At 50.7% G+C, this 21,822-nt stretch overlaps 1 protein-coding gene across 20 annotated transcripts in view; it reads left to right on the plus strand.

Moving 5' to 3' along the window:
• The first annotated feature begins 1,468 nt into the window (after positions 1-1,468).
• The window catches only part of DYSF (dysferlin), a 247,566-nt gene continuing 227,212 nt past the window's right edge, over positions 1,469-21,822 (plus strand). For 11 of the 20 annotated variants that reach the window (XR_004428173.1, XM_033175041.1, XM_033175043.1 and 8 more), the window contains exons 1-2: positions 1,469-2,004; positions 2,143-2,316. Coding sequence is in view for 19 of the 20 variants with exons in the window: in XM_033175041.1 (XP_033030932.1) it covers positions 1,470-2,004; positions 2,143-2,316 (709 nt within the window). In the remaining variant the exon portion in view is untranslated. Of the gene's footprint in view, positions 2,317-15,193; positions 15,443-21,822 lie in introns of those variants that run through there. The other 9 variants (XM_033175055.1, XM_033175054.1, XM_033175057.1 and 6 more) reach the window with 3 other exon arrangements.

The raw sequence follows: 21,822 nt of genomic DNA on the forward strand, positions 1-21,822 counted from the left end.
TCTCTTCCTTGCCCCCACCTCAGTCCTGCCCAGTGAACTCCTAGCTGGCCTTCAGATCTTATCTCAAAAGCTCTTATTGTCCTGGGCACTCGATGAGGACTCCCTGCTCTCTGTTCTCACACTCCCACATTTTCTTTTATGGCGCTTACATATTTGTAATGGTATGTGACTGACGTGTTTATTCCATAACTGTCAGTTTCACTCACTGAACTGGAAGCTCTTTGAGGTTAGGGACTCTACTTGTTTGCTAGGGCTGTCATAATAAAGTACTGCAGACTGGGGGTCTTAAATAACAGAAATTTATTTCTCACAGTTCTGGAGGCTGGAAGTCCAAGATCAAGGTGTAGTCAGCAGGCTTGATTTCTTCTGAGGCCACTTCTTCTTGGCTTGCAGATGGCCGCCTTTTCCCTGTGTCTTCACATGGCCTTTTCTCTGTGTGCGTGCATCCCTGGTTTGTCTTTGTATCTAAATTTCCTCTTTTTATAAGGTCACTGGTCAGATTGGATGACCCTAATGACCTCACTTCAACTTGTTCACCTCTTTAAAGGCTCTATCTCTAAGTAGAATCACATTCCAAGGTACTGGAGTTGCCTTTCACACAGAAATTTTGAGGGGACCTAATTCAGCCCATAACATGGGCTGTGTCACTTGTGCCCACCACTGTGTCCCCGACCCATGACAGTGCCTGACTTATTTTAGAACTTGATACATTCCCATTAAGTGAATGAATTTCAGCTCCCCGCTTCCTCTTCCTCTTCATCTCCCCACCATACATTGTGCTAAATGCAAAGAAAAGAAGGCATAGATCACTACAGAAGGACCCTGAGTGACCACAGGAAATGTTTGCTACCCTAATCTTGAAATTATAGACCTTTTTGGGGAGTGTTGCTCTTTTCTAGTATCTCCCTATGGGGAAAAATCAGCCACCTGTCAGCGGCCAGCCCATCCTGCCCTGGGTGTGTCTACTGCCCCCATGGGCTGCTGTGGGAGTTTTGCTGACAGCTGCACACCCATCCAACTGGCCCTCTTTAGAAGGTGAGTCACAGGCTGCCAGGAGTGTGGATCTACATATCTGCAGGAAGGCAGTTTAGCAATAGGTACTAGAACCTAAAAAAAGTCATATCCTGTGACCTTAGAATCTAATCTGAAGAACTGGGCGATGGGGAGGGGGGCTAAGATGAGTTTATATCTATTTTTTATTAAAAAGAAACTCTTTCTCACTATTATAATAGAATCTGGGGAGAGCCTAAATGTGAAAGAAGAGAAAGTTTGTGAATCTAGTACATTCATATGACAGACAATTATATAGTTACTGAAAATATTCTTTATGAATGATTTTTGAATGATGCAAGATGTTACATGAAAACATGGGACACAGACTGCATTCTACACTCAGATACATAATAAATACTGCAGTTTACATGTGTATATACATTCAGAGGAGAAAGCCTGGGCTGCCAAATACCCAAATGTTCATATACTATTTTTTTTTAGAACCAGGGATTTCTTTCTATATGCTTTTTGTTTTAAAATGGCATGTGCTGCTTTTAAAGCCAGAAAAAGGGGGCAAAGTTTTTAAGACAGCTGCCTTGCTTGTCAATGAAATTCTCAGCTCCAGGCTTCTCTTACGGAAAGAGCCTCCCCAGGATTCCCCGTCCTACCCGGGCTTGGGTTGGGTCGGGTTGGGTTCTGGAGAGGCTGCTCCAATCCCCGAGGCGGAAGGAGGCAACCGACTTGGCGCAGCGCTCAGCCAGGGGTGGAAGCTCGGGGGAGGAGCCGAGCCCTTCTCCTTTCCAAGAGCGAGATCTGGGCTACGCCTGGCGCCCGGAGCCCTGGTCCAGCCCCCGGCCATCGCTGCCGCCGCCCAGCCAGGTGCAAAATGCCGTGTCATTGGGAGACTCCGCAGCCGGAGCATTAGATTACAGCTCGTCGGAGCTCGGGAAGGGCGGCGGGGGTGGAAGATGAGCAGAAGCCCCTGTTCTCGGAACGCGACTGACAAGCGTGGTGAGCCCAGCGCGGGTGGGTACCCAGCCTAGCCCACTGGAGCAGCCAGGGGTGGCCCGTTCCCCTTTAAGAGCAACAGCTCTGAGCCAGGAGCCAGAGATCCAAGCCGACCTCGCCCAGCCAACCCTCTCCAGCTAGGGGACCCACAAGCGGCGCCTCGGCCCTCCCGACCTTTCCGAGCCCTCTTTGCGCCCTGGGCGCACGGGGCCCTACACGCACCAGGCATGCTGAGAGTCTTCATCCTCTATGCTGAGAACGTCCACACACCCGACACCGACATCAGCGATGCCTACTGCTCCGCGGTGTTTGCAGGTAGGAGAGGCCGGCCACCCCCGCCGGGGGTCGGGGTTGGGTAGAGGAGGTGACGCCGCAGCTCTCAACCCTAAAGAGCACCTGGAGCTGAGAGACAGGAGACTTTCTGGCCCCTCCAGATTGACGTGACGTTGAGTGTTGCAACGACACAGGTCTGCAGAGGGCGACTCAGAGGTAAACTGAGGCTGGAAGGAGAGATGTGCCTGACTGGTGCTTCTCCTGGAAGCTCAGCCCGGGTTGGCACTGAGGTAGGCCAGGAAAATGGGACCAGCATCTCTCCTCTCACCTTTTCGGGATCTCTGAAAAGAGGCCTTTCCGCGTTGCAAGCGGCGAAGCGCTGTACTGCAGGGCTCTCCTCCTTCTCCCCGAAGGCCTGGTCCCAGGCCTATTTATAACCCAGCTCTCTTACCCGCCCTGGTCTGCGCCTGGCTGCTTTCCTGGCCCTTTGCTCTCTCTCAGAGGCTGGCCTGGCAGGCTGGCAGCCACTGGAGGCGGAGGCACCCTACCCTTTTACAGGATGGGGGAAATTTAGCAGCTGGGCACAGCTGTCACAGCACCAACCTTTAGAGACTTTCTCTGCCCCCAACCCCTGCCCCCAACGGACCAGTGGATGGAGGGAGGTGGGTTCTATCTGGTTTCTATCATCAGAGTGAGGCCTCCTTGAGCAGGAAAGCCACTCCCCTATCATATTGGGACCTCCCGCAGGAGGACCTTCATAGAGTTATGACTTGACTTTTCCTCCAGGAGCTGAGGGATGGGCCCTGTCTGCTCTCCAGGAACTTTTCAGGACCAAGCCAGAGCTAGGATCTACACAGCTGGGTCTTTGGGCTTGGAACCATACTGGGGGAGAAGAACTAGGGGGAAAGAGTGTGAACCTTCCACCCAGCCTGCGGGTTTTCCTCTCAGCCTCCACTACCTGCCACTCCCCTTCTCCCCAGAGATCTGACTTCTAACTACATCCCAGGCTTCCAGAAATCATAGTATTAGTTGGTTTCTGGCCATTCAGCACAGACATTCCCTTTCAGTTTCACAAGCTCCTGGATACACCTGTTCACAGATGCCATCTGCACATACGATCCCAAGCACGTGCACACTCTGGAGCGTTGGAACACCTGTGATGTTCCAAGGAATAGAAGCTCTGAAAGCACAGGCCCTGTGTCCAGCTCAGCATGTGCAGGGGATCATGTCATGAGTACACTCTCCTGGGTGTGAGATTCAGGGCTTCTGGATTTGTTGGACCAGAGCAGAGCTCAAGGAGGAGTTGGTGAATGGTCCTGAGGCCTGGAAAGCAGTGTGCACCAAGAGCAGGGGCCAAAGGGGTGGTGGCGGCACTCCAGCTGTGCTTTTTCTCCTAACATGCTGCTTTGACCTGCTCTCAATCAGTTTCCCACATGGCCTCTGGAAATGAGCTTTATCCAGGTGTTTCCAGCAGGGAGGACATGGGAGTCTTTCATGCTTCCTCTCTGCATCCTCAGCTCTGGGCAGGTCAGGTCAGTGGCCCTGTTTAGCAGCCTGGTTGAGGGCTCTGGGCTCCTGTTGCACAACTCCAAGGGGCACCATTCAACTGTAAAAAGCCCCTTAATGGAGGGGAGGGAGGACAGGCACTCTGTGGGTGAAGCAGCCTCCTCCCACCCCAGCACCTCTTTCCCATTTATAGCCCCCGAACCTGGGGGCTGAGTAGGCTTTGTGAATGGTGCCCTCCCCAGGTGCACAAATGTACACTCAGCTGCAGCAGCCCCTGCTGTCAGGGGCTTTGTCTCTGGCTTCCACTCAGCCTGAACCAGATTTTCTTTTTTTTTTTTTTTTTTTTTTTTTTTTGAGACGGAGTCTCGCTCTGCCGCCCAGGCTGGAGTGCAGTGGCCGGATCTCGGCTCACTGCAAGCTCCGCCTCCCGGGTTCACGCCATTCTCCTGCCTCAGCCTCCTGAGTAGCTGGGACTACAGGCGCCCGCCACGTCGCCCGGCTAGTTTTTTGTATTTTTAGTAGAGACGGGGTTTCACCATGTTAGCCAGGATGGTCTCGATCTCCTGACCTCGTGATCCGCCCGTCTCGGCCTCCCAAAGTGCTGGGATTACAGGCTTGAGCCACCGCGCCCGGCCAGAACCAGATTTTCTTCCACCTTCCCTGACCACATGCCCCCTCTGCATCCCCATACACTCAATACACCAGGCTCCTACCTCATGGTCCCTCACCCAGGCTAGGCTCAGACCTCTGGTTGGAGAAAGGAAAGAATGAATAATAGATGGCAGGCACTTTCTAACCCCACAAGTACAGGAAGTGCCGGCTGGTGTGGCTTTTGTTATTTCAGCCCCAAGGGCCTGTGTGTGGAACAGATCCCCCCATCCTGCATCCTCCCATTTACACATCCCTGGCTGGACCCTCTCCCCACCCCCACCTGCCTTTTGCCTGCTGCCTGACTCTTCAGGGTAGGCTCCCCCTTTCCAGGGCCCAGAGCACACAGCTCACCTTGGGAAAAGGAAGTACATTTTCTGTGCCAATCCGTCATGAGCCCCTGAGCCTAGGAAGAGACTGGCTGGAGCCCCCACCCCTAGTCATCACTGAAACAGCCAGGCCGTCCTGGGGAATGCAGTCCCTCCCCTCCCCCAGCCCCTGGCCACATTTCACCTCCTGCATTAGCCAAGCTCCTAACCCATGTCCAAATTTGGCCTCCCTATGACATTCAGGCCTGCTCACTCTCCTTCTCCCTGGCAGGGTCAGCTTGGTGAATGATTACACAGAAGACTTTGGTCTCAGGGATGCAGCTCAAAGCAAAACACCAGTCTGGGAAGCCTTCCCTCCCCAGCTGGGCTGGGTCTGCTCTTCTGAGACTCTTTATCTGTTGTCCCATAAAGCCCCTCCTTTGGTTACATGATTATAATGCCCTGTAGCCACACTTTCAGCCCCTTTGTGCCTGTAGACATTCATTTCAAGCTCACAGGAGCTTTGTGAGGCAAAGGGCAGGGATGTTATCCCCCCTTAAAGACAAGGATATTGGCCCAGAGAAGTGCAGGAGCCTGGCCAAGGTCACATAGTGGCCACAGCGTCCCCACCCCCAACCCCTCATCAGTGCCCTTTGTTGTTCTCAGCATCCTTGGCGCATGAATAAGAAAGTGCTGTGGAGAGCATACCATGTGCTGCCCACAGCCAGGGCACTCGGACCTGAGCCAGCCAGGGAGGGCGGTGCCTGGGGTCCCCAGCAAGAGGCTGAGTCAGAGAAGGGGGAGTGCAGGGCTGCAGGAGCACAGTGTGAAACAATTGACCAAAAGATGGAGGATTCTGGGGTTTCAAATGGGTGTTCCTCACAAAGAGAGGGAATGGACATTTGCTAAGCACAAAAGCATACCATTATCAGATGGTGTTTCTTTAAAATCCCACCAACAGTCCTATGAAAGAGATCTATTTAACTGACACCATGGTTATTTTATGGCAGATACTGTTCTAACTAGGAAGTTAATATAAGCTACATCATGACCCAGTTATAATTTGTACCAGGCACTTACATGTAGACACATACACCTCAATCCCCTTAGCAAGCATATGTGGTAGCAACTGTCATCACTCCTGTTCTACAGATAAGGAAACTGAGGCATGAAGAGGTTAAGTTGCCTGAGGTTATACCCTGGTAAATGGTGGGGTTATGATTCGAGTCTAAGTATCTGGCTCCTGAGCCCCCACAATATCCCCAGATTTAACCACTCTACTATCTACCTCTGGCTTTAGCATGGATTTACCAAAGACAAGCAAGAAAAGGTGGAGGGACAGGACTTGAATCCAGGCCTGGCTGAGACTCTGATGCCCCACTCAGTCTGCACTTTGACTTCTCTCATCCTGCCACATCACGTGCATGGTCCTTACTGCTGCTCGCTCACCCAAGCACAGACATCCTCAGCCCTTATGTTCCGGTCTTGCAGATGCTTTCTTATCTCAGGGAGCCCTTGTTCTCTGCTTCACCCTCTCTATATCTGATGGGACCAATCAGTCACCAGTTGATGCAGGATGCTCCCTCCAGGCAGTACCCTCATTCCGGGCCAGCTCACAGCTCTGACAGGGCTATGGTGGCTGCCTAGATTCTGATAAGCCAAGGCCAGAGCAATGGTCACATGGCACTGAGGTGGGCAACCTGTGGTGGTTGTGGCAGGTGCTCTGGAACTTCCAGGGAGGGGGGTCATGTAACTGTGGATCCCAAGCTTAGCCAGTCTAGGAGAAAGTAAAAGTTGGGCGGGGGCTCAGAAGAGCAGCTAGCTGGCAGCCTGAGTCACAGTCCAGTGGGATAACAGCACTGAACAAGAGGGAGAGAAGGACTGCCTGCATCTTGAACTCGGGATCCCAGGTCTGCCACTTTCCAGCTGTGTGGCTTTGGGCAAGTTACTTAACCATTCTATGTCAGTTTCCTTATCTGTAAAGTGTTGATAACAATAGCTTGTACCTGCTTTGGAGGAATGATTCTGGAGAGTTTATGTGTTAGTCCATATAAAGCACTTAGAACAGCCAGGCAAGCAATAAATGTTAACTATAATAATTATTATTACATATAATTTTACATAAATTTATTATGATAATCATTATTAACATATATTGTACATGTACTAAGAAATAATTGTACACATCCTTCAATGTCTTTTTTGCTTGGTCAAGTCTGTCCTCAGCTTTGTTTGTCCATCCACTGTCCTGCCAGGCTGGACACAACAGGCTGAGTGGTGGGTGGCCATCTGTCTGCCCCTAGGGACACTGGGCCTGTCTTCTCTGGCTGCCCCTCCTAGAGCAGTCCCTTCTGAGGTGAAAGCACTTGGCCACCTGCCTGATGGCTGGCAGTGGCCCTCACTGGGGTACTTTCTCTTTCCGGGAACAAATATTCCTCTGGTGACACCCCAGTAGCCCACAAACCTCTTCAGTCCCTCTCCCCAGGCCAAACTCACTTTCTTTCTCTACTTCCTGCATACTAGTCTCTTTCCAGATTTGTCCACTAGCATGGGATGTTAGCAGACAGAGCATTCACATCTATTGTGGATGTATGCTGTGCTGGAGTTGCTAGTGTTTTGTTTAATCCTCCCAACACCACTGCAAACTGTCCTCATTCTCTTGATTACACAGAAGCGGAAACAGACACTGAAACGTCCAATCACATGCCTCAGGTCACACCACTAGGAAAGGGTGGCCTAGGACAGAAGCCCAGGACTGTTTCCACTATGGACGATTTCTCCCCTGACAGGCTCTAATCATGGCTGTAGACAGAACCAGGACTGCACGTGGGTTCTACCCTCTTGCTGGACACACAGGTCCCCTGTCAATTCTAGCTGGTGGATTGGGATATCCACCGGACACACATTCTTAAATGAATGTGAAGGGAGAGGGAAGAAGGCCTCATCTCTACTTCTGGAAGCCTTTGGACATTGGCAAATACGCCCTGAAGGAGTCCTGTTAACTCATATAGAATGTTCCTCTCAAGGTCGAGGACATTGATCAGAGAGGCAAGGTTTGTTTGCCTCCTGGGCTCCGCATGTTTAGGTCTTGGGAAACACAAAGAACCAGCTAACATTAGGAGAATGTGGTCAGAGAAGGAGAACTGGCCCAACTCCAGCAGCAAGAGGGGATTAGAAGCATGCCTTCCTCGATGGTCAGGAAGGTAGGGCCACAAATAAGTGACAGGGGTCACAAACTCACGCACTTCCAGAAGCGTGGCAGGTGGACTGAGATCAAGCCAGAGGGGACATCATATATGCCTACTGGGAGTGAGCTGAGGGGGGACACCCGGTTTACAGGTGCCAGACGGTCAGTGTTAGGTGGAAAATCTAGGCCCAGATGCCACCTTCTCTGATTTTTTTCAAGAGAAGCTGTAAATTCAGATTTATATGGGAAAAATTTCTAACGTTTAAGGTACAATTTTGTTATAAAACATTATACTGATTAAAGACAACATGTCTGTAGGCTGGATGTGTCCCAAAGAACACCAGTGACCGCTTCTGAGATGCAGTATTTCATTCAGTCCTGGAGACCTTGGGCCTGGGCCCTCTGGAGAGAAGACAGCCAGTGTCCTCTCCGTTGGGCTCATCAGGCAGCACCTGTCATCAGTGACTACAGGATGGAGTGAGTGGGAGAGCTTTAGTCCCCTTCCCCCTTACCTCTGTCAGCCCTGAAATACTGCAATAAGCATGAAGCTCAGTTTGCAAACAGGCCCCTCAAGCCCTTCCTTCCAGGCTATGGCTCCTAAGCCGGCCCTATCACCTTTACAGTGGGGCTGGAGTAGCCTGGGGTCCCGAGGGGCTGCCCTCACCTGAAGCCTCAGGTGGGATGCAGACCTAGCTGTTTGTAAACAAGCCCTAACTAACACTGGTATAAGCACGATGGTCTCTCCACTCACATAATAGTTGAACGTAGACAGTCCTGGCTGGTAAGACTCTGACCCACAGGCTGTCCAGGACCCCAGCTCCTCCTGTTTTATTGCTCTGTTATCCCCAGAAGTTCCCTCTGACAATGTGGTTCATCATGGCGCACGCCCCTGTCTATATTCCTGCCAGAGGGGAAAGGGGGCCAGGGAGGCGTGCCCCTTCCCTTTAAGGACACATCCAGGCCATTATATACAGCCCTTCTGCTCATATTCTGTTGGTCATCAGTTAGTCTCCTGGCTACATTCAGCTATGAGGGAGGCTGGGAAATGTTTTTATTTGGGTGACCATGTACCCAAGTAAAGTGCTATGGAAAATTTCTATGGATGAAGGGGAGAACATATATTGGGGAGTGGAGGTCAGGTCTCAGCCACACTTTCCATTAGAACTTAATTCCTGATGGTGTCCCCTCGGGAGGAAGCCCTATTGAGTTACTAGGCCTCAGTATGAAGTCTGCAGGAATCAGTTATCTGATTATGGAAAAGTCCAGGGCAGTGAACATCAGCCAGACTAGGAAGTTGGAGCCTGGGATGAGAAAGAGGCCTCAGGAAGTGTCCAGGGGTCAGATCACCAGTGGTTGCTTTTCTGGTTTGCAGAACAGATGTGGGGAGACCCTTTTCCTTGTACACAAGCCAAGGGAAGGCAGAAGTCCCTTGGAATGTTCCTATGGAAATATTAGTTACACCCACTACAGATTTCCATTTCCTGTGCTGACTCTGATGGATTGGAGCTGGGGTAGGGTGCGGTATGATAGGGGAAAAAGCAAAGCCAGGAATCATTGTGATAGACAGAAAAAAAAAAAAAGAAAAAAGAAAAAGAAAAAAAAGCTTTGTAATATCCAAAAAATCCCTCTAGGGGGCAGTACTATCCCCCCTTTGAGAACAACTGGCTGAACTCACCAGGGGCAGAACCCACACCCGGGAGCCATGTGCAGTGTCCACTATACCAACGCCAGGCCAGTCCTGTACCATACGCTGGGAATACCTGGGTCACTAAGGCAGCCGTGGTCTCTCCCTCGTCTCTCCCCTCCACAGTCTAGCTAGACACGAAACGGGTGATTACACTAATAGTTATTCCTGACCATTGTGATGTGTGCTAAGAAGGAAAAGCACTGCTGTGCAGTCATTTGCCAGAGGGACCCGTCTAGACCCGGGAATATCATGACTGCTTTCCTGGAGAGGTGATCTTTAAGCTGAGGCCTGAAGTATGAATAAGTGGTTCTGCAAAGGAAGAGAAGAAGGCAGCTGGAGGCAGAGAGGACAGCCGACCTCAGAGCTGAGAGGGAGCCTGGCATATTCTAGAAACTGACAAGACACTGGAGCTAGAGCTCGGAGAGCGAGAGGTGGAATGGCCTTGCCCTTTGTCCCAAGGAAATGAATCTGGGCTTCATCCCAAGAGCGCAGGAGAGCTTTGGATAAACCTCCCAAGAGGCTTTTAGCAAGAGAGTGACCTAATCATATTTGTTTTAAGATCACTTGGCTGCAGTGTGGATAATGGGCCAGACATAGCCAGAGTGATGATATGATGATGCGACCGACCAGCTAGGAGGCACCTGCAGTGGCCCGGGCAGGAGAGGGTGGTGGTAAGACTTGGTGGAGTCACTTGGATGCTGTGGGCACATAGATGGTACCAAAGTCACGGGTGTCAGTAAGGATGAAGATGATTTAGGCTGCAAGCAACTGAAATCCTGGCTCAAATAGACTTAAATGAGCAGAGAGGCAAGGTTTGTTTGCCTCCTGGACACCCCATGTTTAAGCCTTGGGAAAATCAATGTATTAAATGATAAATAGAATGATAAATAGTCTTAAGGGGATCAGCTCACGAACTGGTGTCCAGAGACGCAGTGAGCTCTGGGCACATAGATTATACAACTCTGTCACAGGATCCTTAGGGTGTTGCTTTTTCCAGCTGGAAACCTTTGTGACTGGTGGCACCTTTGCCTGAGTTTTGCTTGGGCCCACTGGGCTCGTTCCACCCACTCAGCCTGGCAGGCTATGCTCAGCTCACAGTACTAGCCCCGATCCCACGCCTGCCAAGGGTGAGCCAGGCACCGAACAGCAAGGGGTGTGTGAGCGAGTACAGTGTCCGGCCACTGTGCACAGCCAGGCATGCCAGCTGTGGTGGGGCAGGCAGCTCCAGGTGCTGGTACAGGTGCTGGCTCTGTGCAAGGCTGCAGCTGGACCAGGCATAATGCAAGCGGCTTCCACTGTGACTACCGGGGAATGCGGTGGTGCCCAGAAGCTTAGAGGCACCAGGAACTGCAGAGCCCCAAAGAGGGTGTCACAGCCATGTGACCCCTAGGTCTGGGCTCCCCGAAGGGCTGAAGCTTTTGTCTCCTTCTCATCACCTGCAACGTGGCGAGTGGGATTGGGGGGCAGGTTGTTTCAGCCCTGTTTGTGTTACAGCTATTTCATTCCTGCTACTCAGCAGGTCCTGAGTTCTTGTCCTGTGTCCAGGAAGAATGAGGTACACAGAAAACTGGAGGGTAAGAAAAGTGGAGAGAGCTTCACTGAGTGACAGAACAGCTCTCAGGAGACCTGAAGTGGGGTAGTTCATTTCTGCAAGCAGGTTCTCCTGATGAGTGTCCAGCTCTCAGCAGACAGGAGACCTGCAGAGGGTAACTCCTCACTGCAGGCAGGTCTTCCTGACCAGTGGAGGAGACCTGACCCAGAGTGGGTAGCTCCTTCCTGCACCTGGTAGTCCCAACATCTGTCTGAGTCTAGCTGAGTCCTGGGATTTTATGGGCTCAGAAGGTAGGAAGTGTGCGCTGATTGGTCCATGGGTGGCCAGGAGCAGGCCAGGGGAAAAAGTACCGTAAGTTCTCACTCTGGGCTGAGGACTCCACCTGGAACTGGCAGCCCAGCCCCCAGGCTTCAGGCCATCCCTGGCTTGTAGGTGGGGTTTCACCAGGGACCCACCCCTTTCTGCCCAGGAGACTGTCTGCCTCCTACTGCCATCAACATGCCTAGGGCACCTAGGCTGTTCATGCAGAGGGGTGCTTGCCGGTCTGGACAGAGCCGCCCCTCAGCTTCCCTCCTGAGCTTGTCAGTGCTCAAAGTCTGGGGGGCATTGAGGCAACAAGGGGCTGGCATGTCAGTGCACACACCTGGCTGGGTTGCAACAGCACCTGGGCTTGGACAAAACTTTGCTCCACCCTGGAGTGGGTGACTGGAGTGGGGAGAGGCCAGAGATGGGGAGAAGGCACTTCTGAGCCTGCAAGCTTCCTGGGCCCTGGAGAGTGCAGGGATGCCTGGGTCTGGGGCCACAGCCAGGCAGCTGCAGCTGTGCCCGGGAGCTCTGGGCTCCCACCCCACCAACTTGGTAGGGGGTGGGGCTCCCACCTATTCCCAGCCCCCACCGGCTCTGCAGAGTGCACCGCACTGGCCAGTCTCTCCACTGCAGTCTGCGTCTTGGCAGTGGCCATTCCAGATGGGCCACTGCTGTCAGCAACTCCATAGTATCATCCTGCACCCAGGCAGGCTCCATTTTTCTCTCTGGTCTGCTGTCCATTGTGTCTGCTATGTCCTTAACTGGTCAGCAATTGGATCTATAAGCTTCCTCATGCACACGAAGCAGGAGAGGGAGTTGGGCTTCTCTATTCATGGCATATAAATCTGTCTCTCCAGGGGAATGACTTAGGACACAGGTCTCTTGCTAGACCGATAGCCATTGCCAAGAAATGTGCTCAGATAGAGTGGGATCCATCCTGGAGCTGGGGCTACGTAACTGAGCAGTCAGGTTCTGCTAGGAGGGAAGCGGGTCTGGATGAATGTTGAGGGAATCAAATGTCCACCTCATCTTGAGGGGAGATGAGAAGGGTACAGTTGGGAGGAAGGGGAGAGGGTCCAAGCAGCTAGAGAATGTGCTATGATGAGAATGGGCTCAGACTCTCCTCACTTTCCTTTTCCCCACCCCCATGCTCATCCCAGCTCTGTCCTTTACCAGTCTTCCACTTCTTGGGAGCACTTCCCACAGTGCCTATAGATGTGGTTGCCACCCTCTGTGGTCTCTACCCCCTGACCAGAAGCTCCCTGAAGGCAGGGATGTGACTTATTTTCAACAAGTCAGAAGTGATGGATGAATGTTTATTCTTTCAGTCCATCATTTAGAAAGAATTTATGGAGACCGTGTTTTGCACCAGGTGCTGTTTCAGGCACTGAGGAAACAGCACTGGACAAAACAGACAAAAACCTTTGCATCTTTGGAGCAGACATTCTGATGGGGAAGACAGAAAACCAGTAAGACACATATGCTACACAGTGATTGGTGCTAGAGAAAAAGCCTGAAATGGAGATGAAAGAGGGAAAGTTGTGGTTTTCAATTGTGTGGCCAGGTTGGTCTCATTGGAGTGAATATCTGAAGGAAGGGAAGACATGCCAGCCAGAGGGAACAGCTGGCAGAGACCCTGGGGAGGCACTGGTCTGGCCTGTCTGGGGAACAGCTGGAAGGCTAGTACGCTTGAAGGAGCGTGGGTCCTGGGGAGGTCAGCGAGGTCAGCCAGGGCTTTTAAGGTTACATAAGGCCTTTGAGTTTTGTGCTGAGTGAGATGGGAGCAAAATCAGAAGACTTTGAGTAAAACCAGGTCATGAGAATTGGATTGAGGATAGACCGTGGGGGCAAGGGCAGAGCAGGAGACACATAGGGAGTCTATGGAGTTCATTAAATGACTCAGGCAAGGGATGACAGGCTTCCACTGGGGGCAGTTACAATGGAGATCGTGAGAAATGGTGGGATTTTGGACATATTTTGAAGGAGAGGGGGAGGGGGATTTGCAGTTTTGGTGACCTGGTGGGGTTGAAGGGGTCACTGGGTGGGTTCAAGACAGAATGGAGGAGGGAGATTGGAGACAGAAAGTATGGAGAGCTCCTTCCAAGGGCATTGTTGTGAAAAGAGAGAAATGACCAGTAGCTGAAGGGGATGTGGGGTCAAGGGTGTGCTTTCTTGAGAGCAATAGCATCATACTTTTGTGCTGATGGGATGATCCGGTAAACAAGGGTACTTAGTAAGGCAAGAGAGCAAGAGAATCACTGCAGACTCACCACTGAATGGGAGAGAGGGGATGGGGTCTATGTCCAAGTGTCCAGTTGTTCTCAGTGGGGAGTACAGGTGATTCATTCTTAAGAACAGGAGAGAACTCACAGGATTTGGGCACAGATGCCGAGGGCATTAGAAGGAGCCTGGGGGCCTGAGGAAGTTCTCTGCTCCTTAAAGAGGAAGCAAACTGAGAGTGGGGTTGGGCGATGGGGTATTCTAGGGGCATCTGGGAGAGAGGGAGACAAGATGTATAGTATGATTGCCCCCAGCAGTGAGGACTCACTTGAGTTAGGGGTCATGACTACAAAAGGCACCCCTGAGGCCGGCTGTGTTACTCTCCAACACATCAATGGTTGGGGGCAGGCTGAGTTGGATTCGCCAGGGTTATGGCTTAGCCCTGTGAGAATGCTGAATCCCTCAAAATAAGAGAGGGGAAAGGGAGTTGAGATTTTGCGCAGCAGTGCATTTAGGTTGAGTGAACAGATTGGTTAGTGAGGACTTGGGCCGTGGGAAGACGGACAGTGCGGTGGCCGGGGCTAGGTGCTGGAGTGCTGGGGGATAGAAGCGCAAAGCCAGGGCCCCTGTGTCAAGAAGTTCATAGGCTGGAAAGGAACCAGGCATAATAAGCGAAACGACTATCACCGTTCAAGGCTTACACCTTGAGCAGCTTTCCCACTGTGGAGACTAGGGAGTGTAGAGATTGTTGAGGATGGGGGACTTGCAGGGGACAGAATGGGCCGCAGCTGGACCCTAGTTCTCCAGGGAACTCAGTATGATTTGAATACAGATCTCTGCCTCCAAAGATGAGTGACTCGACACAGCCGATGAGAAGGCTCCGAGGCGGGTTGGCGGGGACTCGAACCTCGGAGTGTCTCCCGGCCTGGGGGTCCCAGAAAACCCAAACGGCCGCCCCGGCAGCCTGCAGAGGGGAGAGGACGGGCTCCTGGGCGCAGATCATGGGGCGGGTGGAGAGAGGCGAGAGGCAGGGAGGCCAGGGGCTCGGGGTGCACGGCACGCTGCGCATACTCCCCCTTCAGCGTGCCCTCGGACTTGGTTTCCCCGAAGACACACTCGTCCCCGCCTCTGATCGCCCACTCCTTCCGCCTGCACTCCTGCCTCCTTCTCACCCCTTCGCCGAGCGCACAGGGCGGCGGCCAGGTCGGCACCGGTGCGCACCAGGCCCGGGCGCCCTGGCTGGTGTGGAGCCTTGGTCACCGGAGGCTCCCGCGGAGCAGGCCCCTCGGCGCCTTGTGCACTCTCGGAGGCCGAGCTGCGCGCCCGCATCAGCGGCGCCTGGTTCCTGGCCAGTAGCTGGGACCCGCGGAGCTAGGGACCAGCGCCCCCACAGGCGCCCGTCTGACCCCTGTCCCTCCCCGCCCGCCGCGGGCAGGGCGGATCTGGGTAGGGGCCGGAGGGGAGGGTCCGCCCAGTGAGTGTCGGGTGTCCTCCCTGCAGCCTCTCTCAGGCATTGGCCACTTCTCCGCGGAGGAGCAGCGAAGGCTACAGCTCTCTTGGCGCGGCTGCCTGGGAGCCGGGCGCTTGCTGGGTGGGTGTTCGGCCCCGGTGCTCCCGCTCCCGCCCTGACTGCGCGCCTGTGCGCCGCCCGGGCTGCCCAGCCATGCTGTGCTGCCTGCTGGTGAGGGCCAGCAACCTCCCCAGTGCGAAGAAGGACCGGCGCAGCGACCCTGTCGCAAGCCTGACTTTCCGAGGTGAGAGCCCCGTGGCCGCCGCGCCCACCCTCGGGTGCTACCCGACTCTCGGCGCTCACTGGCGGGTCTGCAGCCCCTGCTCGGGAGCTAACCCTAGTCCAGGCCACAGTTTCTCCCTTTGTCGGCAGGGACAGTAATCCCAGTTCCAACTTCTGCAGGGGGGCGATGAGGAGAAATGAGCAGAGCACAATAAATGCCACAGGGCTTTGAAAAATTGGAAAAGCGAAAGTGCCGTAGGTCAGCGGTTATCACTTTTCTAAGACTGATACCCAGAGGAAATAAAGTCCGAGCTTTTACTGGGTAGTGGGGATAAGGGTAAGTTGGAAGATGGGTGCAGAAGGTAGAGAGGAATCAGGGCCACTGAAAAACGGGGCGTGTAGATGATGTGCTTTGAAAGTTGTCTTTTTTCATTCATTCATTCATTCACTCATTCATTCACCCATCTTTATCCAACATTGGCTATATTGAATCTGCCCCGTCTTAATCAGTAGGAAAAGGAACAGAATAGGATGGAAATGGCCTTGATACAAGGAATTTTGAGGAATGTCAAGGATATTTTCTCTAAATTCAAGAAGCTAAGCCCCTACATGTAGTGCTTAGAGTGGATACAGGTATCTCTGTGTGGGGCAGCAGAGAAATCACACACACACACTCTGCTTCTCACCAGACGTCCTGAGCCTCCTCCCCCAGTCCCTCCAAGACTGATTCCCATGGGAGCGGGTGTCTCAGGAGGGGAAAGGGAAGAGGAAGGATCTGTCAAAATTAAGAGATGGAACAATAGCTGTGAGTCAGGACTCCAGTTCTGCAGAGAAAGATAAATAAGGAGAGGAGAGAGGGTTTCCACTTAGCCAGGAGCCATACCCTGTAGCTTTGTGGAATCAATAATAAAAATAAGAATAAGAAAAATCCATGTATCAGAAAAGATGGTCAAATGAAGAGGGAAGAGTGGCTGGTGTTCTCATAAGACTCCTTCAGTGGAGGCACCAAGGGAGCTCTTTTAAGTCTGATCCGTGGTCTGAATCATATCTCCAAGCACCCCCAAAATAATGATAGGTGAAAGACACGATTTGGCAAAGGGAGATCTATGTGTAGCTTTTATTCTTTGCTGTGGGACAAATTATATGTATTCCTCTTTTGAAAAGTGTGATTTGAAACGTTGAAGAAAATTTCGCTATTTTCATTGATCGGTGACATGCCTGGGAGTTCACCATGCAAGAGCAACTTCAAGACAAAGTCCTTCATTCTCCATCGTCCATCAGATGCTACCTAAGGCTTTGCTGTGCAGAAATTGCAGGGTCACGATTGTCTGGAAAATAAATTCCCTAAGGACACTGAGCAGGGCACATATTAGTATATGGCTCTGGATGCTCTAACACTCTTTTGGGTCTGCTCACAACTCTTTCCCTTGTCTTGTAACAGTCCCGTGGTGGCTACCGGTGTCTCCATTTTGCAAATAAGGAAATTGAAACCCAGGGAAGTTAAATGTGTTCAGGTCAGTGGTCACAGCAGGGAGCTACCAGCGCTTGGAGTGGGCACTGTCCTTGAGTCGGGAAGATGACCAAATCTCTTGAGGCCCCTCTTTACTATTGCCCTGGCCCAAGTACCCCGAACACGTGCAGCTGCTATCTCGCCCAGATCACTGTATTCCTTCTTTGTAATGCCTTACTATTTATTTGCACTGGTGATCTCCTCAGAAAACAGAAATACCATATAATGAATGTAACATATCCAGCTGTTTCAAGTCTATTTGTGTTTCAAAGCCCAGGGCAATGCCACCTTCTCCAGGAGGACACCCAGGATTCCCCTGGCTGTCATGAGTCTCTCCTCTCTGGATGACAAGCAGCAGCACCTTGCTAGGGATGCTCACACCCTTGCCCCCACTGGGCTGTGCTCAGCTCCATGCTTAGGGCATCAGGGTGCCTTGAGAGCAGTGACCTGTCCTATTTGTTCATTGGTTTGTCCCAGTGCTGAGCACAAGTAGGTGCTTTCTAGTGTTTGTGCCCTTTCTGGCCCAGCCTCTAGCCATCCTCCAGGTGTGCCCGGGAGCTTCACTCAGTCTGGGACATGGTCCACTCACTTGACTGTTCTTGAGGATCACTTGTAGAATGTGTTTGAGAAACAGATTCCAGAGTCCCCATCTGAAGATGTTCTGATGCAGCAGGTCTGGAAGGTGACCTAAGAATCAGCATTTAACAAATACCCAATGCAGGTTATTTTGGAACCGCATCTTGGGGAAAATGGGTCTGAGATGTGGTGGCAGGTGAAATTAATGTGCTCCCCCTGGTGGGAGCATTCACGATGGAGTTTGGGGCTGAGTTGATGCCTAAGGAGGGAAACCTATTAGTGGTACATATTTTTGACTGATTGTGTGAATGAACTTACAAAGCATTGTAAGTTCACACTTACACACTGAACTTACAAAGCATTGTAGGCTGGGGGGACTCAACTCTGGCTGCACGTCAACATTGTGTGTGGGAGCTTTACCAAAGACCACTGCCAACCTCCCTGCCTGCCTTTTCTGAAGCCAAATCCCTTCCGGTGGGGCCCCAGGCATAGGTCTTGTCTCTGACAAATTTTCAGGTGTTTTGGATGTGCATCAGGGTTGAGAAGCACTGAGCCCAACCTTCTCATGGCACAGATGGGACAGTGGCCCGCTTGCCGAGAAGCCAGCCTGCACTGTGTGTTTGGCTCCTACAGGCAGCCTGAAATGTATGGGGCTGGGCTGGCCGCACTTTCCTTGCAGTTGTTCCCTGTCTCGGATGTAATTTCAGGACCTGCCTCCCAAAATAGACTATGAGCTCTGGGAGGCTGGACTCTGAGGGCAATTTTTTGGCTTCCCCGTCTAAGGACCTCTATTAATAGTAGAGGCTACTAATGAATACTGCTCATTCTTTTTTTTTTATATTAATTAATTCATTAACTAAAAATACCATGAGTAACTGGGCCGTGGTAGATATTTTTGACTGATTGTGTGAACGAGCAGCTTAATTTCCTATAGTATTTAATCGTCTGTACTTCTTTTCTGCCCTGCCCATTTTCCATTCCGTAATGTGATTATTTATATCCCTCTATTCATGCATTTAGCTCATTGAACAAATATTTACTGAGTACCTACTATGTGCCTGGTGCTGTTGTTCTAGGTGCTTGGATGCATGCAAGAACAAAACCAGATCCCTGCTACTTTAAAGCTGAAACATCTTATTTCCTTGAAGGCTGGATCTGCTGTGTCCCCACATGGTGAATTTCTGCCCTGTGTCACCAGCCTGGAACCCAGAAGTCATTACTGACACTTCCCTCTCCCTCATCCTGTCAGTCCTATCAGGGCGTCTTCTCCTCCAGCCTCCCCCTCCCACCTCTTCTCTTCTCTATCTCCTGGGGGTCTCTAGATTTTGGACAGGAGTCGGGAGATCTTATAGAACTAGTTGGAGGTGGATTCCTATCCTCAGGGAACACTCTTCACTCACCTGTGTAGGGAAAGTGGGCTGAAGGCCCCAGACTCTCTGAACCTAGCTGTTTACACATCACAAATGACTTAAAATATTGAAAACAGCGGCCAGGTGCGGTAGCTCACGCCTATAATCCCAGTACATTGGGAGGCTGAGGTGGGTGGATCACGAGGTGAGGAGATCAAGACCATCCTGGCTAATACGGTGAAACTCCGTCTCTACTAAAAATACAAAAAAATTAGCTGGGCGTAGTGGCAGGTGCCTGTAGTCCCAGCTGCTCAGGAGGCTGAGGCAGGAGAATAGCGTGAACCCGGGAGAGGGAGGTTGCAGTGAGCCGAGATTGCGCCACTGCACTCCAGCCTGGGCAACAGAGCAAGACTCCATCTCAAAAAAAAAAAAAGAAGAAGAAGAAGAAAAGAGCTTTATGTCCTTCTTTCCCCCTCCCTCCCTCCCTCCCTCCCTCCCTCCCTTCCTTCCTTCCTTCTTTCCTTTCTTTCTTTCTTGTTCTTTTTTTTTTTGTTTGAAATTGAATTTCGCTCTTATTACCCAGGTTGGAGTGCAATGGCACGATCTCGGCTCACTGCAACCTCCGCTTCCCAGGTTCAAGTGATTCTCCTGCCTCAGCCTCCTGGGTAGCTGGGATTACAGGCACCTGCAACCATGCCTGGCTAATTTTTTTTTTCTTTTTTTTTTTTAGTAGAGAAGGGGTTTCACCATGCTGCCCAGGCTGGTCTTGAACTCCTGACATCAGGCAATCCACCCGCCTTGGCCTTCCAGAGTGCTTGTATTACAGGCATGACCCACTGCGCCTGGCCTGTTTTCTTTTTAGAAACATAATATGTACTTGCTGTTAAAAATGACAAACTACAGAAAGGCATGAGGCAAAAGTAAAAAATAGCCCCAAATCATGCCATGTTGAATTAACTTGTTAACAATTTGACACGTTTCCTCCAAGATTTTTTTCCCTTTTAAAAAAAATTTTAATTATGAAATTTAACATGCAAGCAAAGTACAGAAGATATAAATATATGATTTAATACAGTAGTTCTCAACTGGGGGCAGTTTTTCCTCAGAGGACATTTGCCAATATCTGGAGACATTTTGGGTTGTTGCCACAGGGGTTGGCGGCACAGGGTGTGTATTTACAGGATAGAGGCCGGGGATGCTGCTAGACATTCCACAGTGCAAGGGGAGGTCCCCCACACCAACCACAGAGTTATTCAGCCCAAATAGTAATAATGCCATGGTGGAGAGTAAATATGTGTGTGAAGAGAATACCTGTGTGATATCACCCAGGTCAAACAGGTCAAGAAATAGCACCTGGTCATTCCCATTTCTCCACCAGAAGTCTCCAGACTCTTTCTTTCTAGAAGTAATCCCATCATAGATTTTTTCCCCCAAATGTTTGCACATTTGCTGAAAAATAAACCAGGGGGCCGGGTGTGGTGGCTCACGCCTATAGTCCCAGCACTTTGGGAGGCTGAGGTGGGCAGATTGCTTGAGGCCAGGAGTTTGAGACCAGCCAACAGGGTGAAACCCCATGTCTACTAAAAAATACAAAAATTAGATAGGCATGGTGGTGCGCGCCTGTAATCCCAGCTACTTCGGGGGGCAGAGGCACAAGAACTGCTTGAACCCAGGAGGCGGAGGCTGCAGTGAGCCGAGATCTCACCACTGCTCTCCAGCCTGGATGACAGAATGACACTCTGTCTCAAAAAAATTAATTAATTAATTTTTAAAAAGGGGCATTTTTTTATGTCAGTAAGTATTCTTCTGTAAAACCTTTTAAAATGTCTGCATAATATTTTATTATGTGAATGTACCATCATTAATTTACTCAACCTCCTATTGATGACTATTTAGGTTATATAAATGTTTATATTTATATCCAGTGCTTAAATTATACAGTCACTGTGAGGCACATTCTGGTGACTAAATCTTTGGCCACATATTTAATTATTTCCTTTGGGTAAATACCAGAAGATAAATTGCTATGTCAGAGGTTATAGACAGATTTAATGCATTGCTGCATTTCTCAAATTGTTCTTAAAGTCTAAATTGAATAAAGATACAGACTTTGAATAAAGTCTGTACCAACTTTATTCTCCTGTCAGCCAAGTATGAGGGCTTATTTTTCTAATAATCCTGCTAACACAAAGCACTGTCCTATAAATCTTTGAGACGTTCTAAAGGTACAAATACTATTTGTGATACTTCATTGTTATCATCTATTTGTATTTATTCTTACTGAATTACTTTTTCATTTGCCCATGGTGGGGCATGTTTGTCTTTTTCTTCATTAGTTGCAAGTGCTCTTTATATATTGAGAATGTTACCATTTTTGTCATAGATGTTTCTAATATCTTCCCCAGTTCTGTTTTTTTTTTTAAATTGGCAAGTAAAAATTATATGTAAATATCTTCCCCAGTTCTAATTGGCCTTCTGAGTTTTAAGACTACTTCTCTTGAAGTGCATTTCACCATGGCTCCCTCCCTTTTTGGCCACTTCTGTGGTTCCAGCTAGGATTTAGAAAGATGGGGTGGAGGGTGGTTGAGGGGAGAGGAGCAGTGCTCTGCTGGTGATAGGGGAGACAGCTGCCCAGTTCCTGGGGTGTCCAGACCTGTGTAAACCATGGCAGGGCAGGTGTCAGAATGACCATCTACCTGTGCTTTTTGTTTGGGGGTGTCTGTACCAAGAGGTAATACAGGCCCTTCCTTCAGCCCAGGCTAGGGCCATCTTTCCTTCTTTCACTTGCTGCTGCCTTGGGGTTTTCTGCTGATTCTTTGAATTTCTGTCACTTTCTTGGTCTTATGAGTATTCTAATGGGGCCGTCAAGAAATGCCCTGCACAAAGTAAGCCCTCGATAAATATTTGGGGGGAAAAGCAAGAGTCTGCATCCAGGCTGCTGCAGGATCCAAAGCCCCCTGTAGCTTG

The sequence above is a fragment of the Trachypithecus francoisi genome, unplaced genomic scaffold (assembly GCF_009764315.1).
Source record: "Trachypithecus francoisi isolate TF-2019V2 unplaced genomic scaffold, Tfra_2.0 Lachesis_group17, whole genome shotgun sequence".
Lineage (NCBI taxonomy): Eukaryota > Metazoa > Chordata > Mammalia > Primates > Cercopithecidae > Trachypithecus > Trachypithecus francoisi.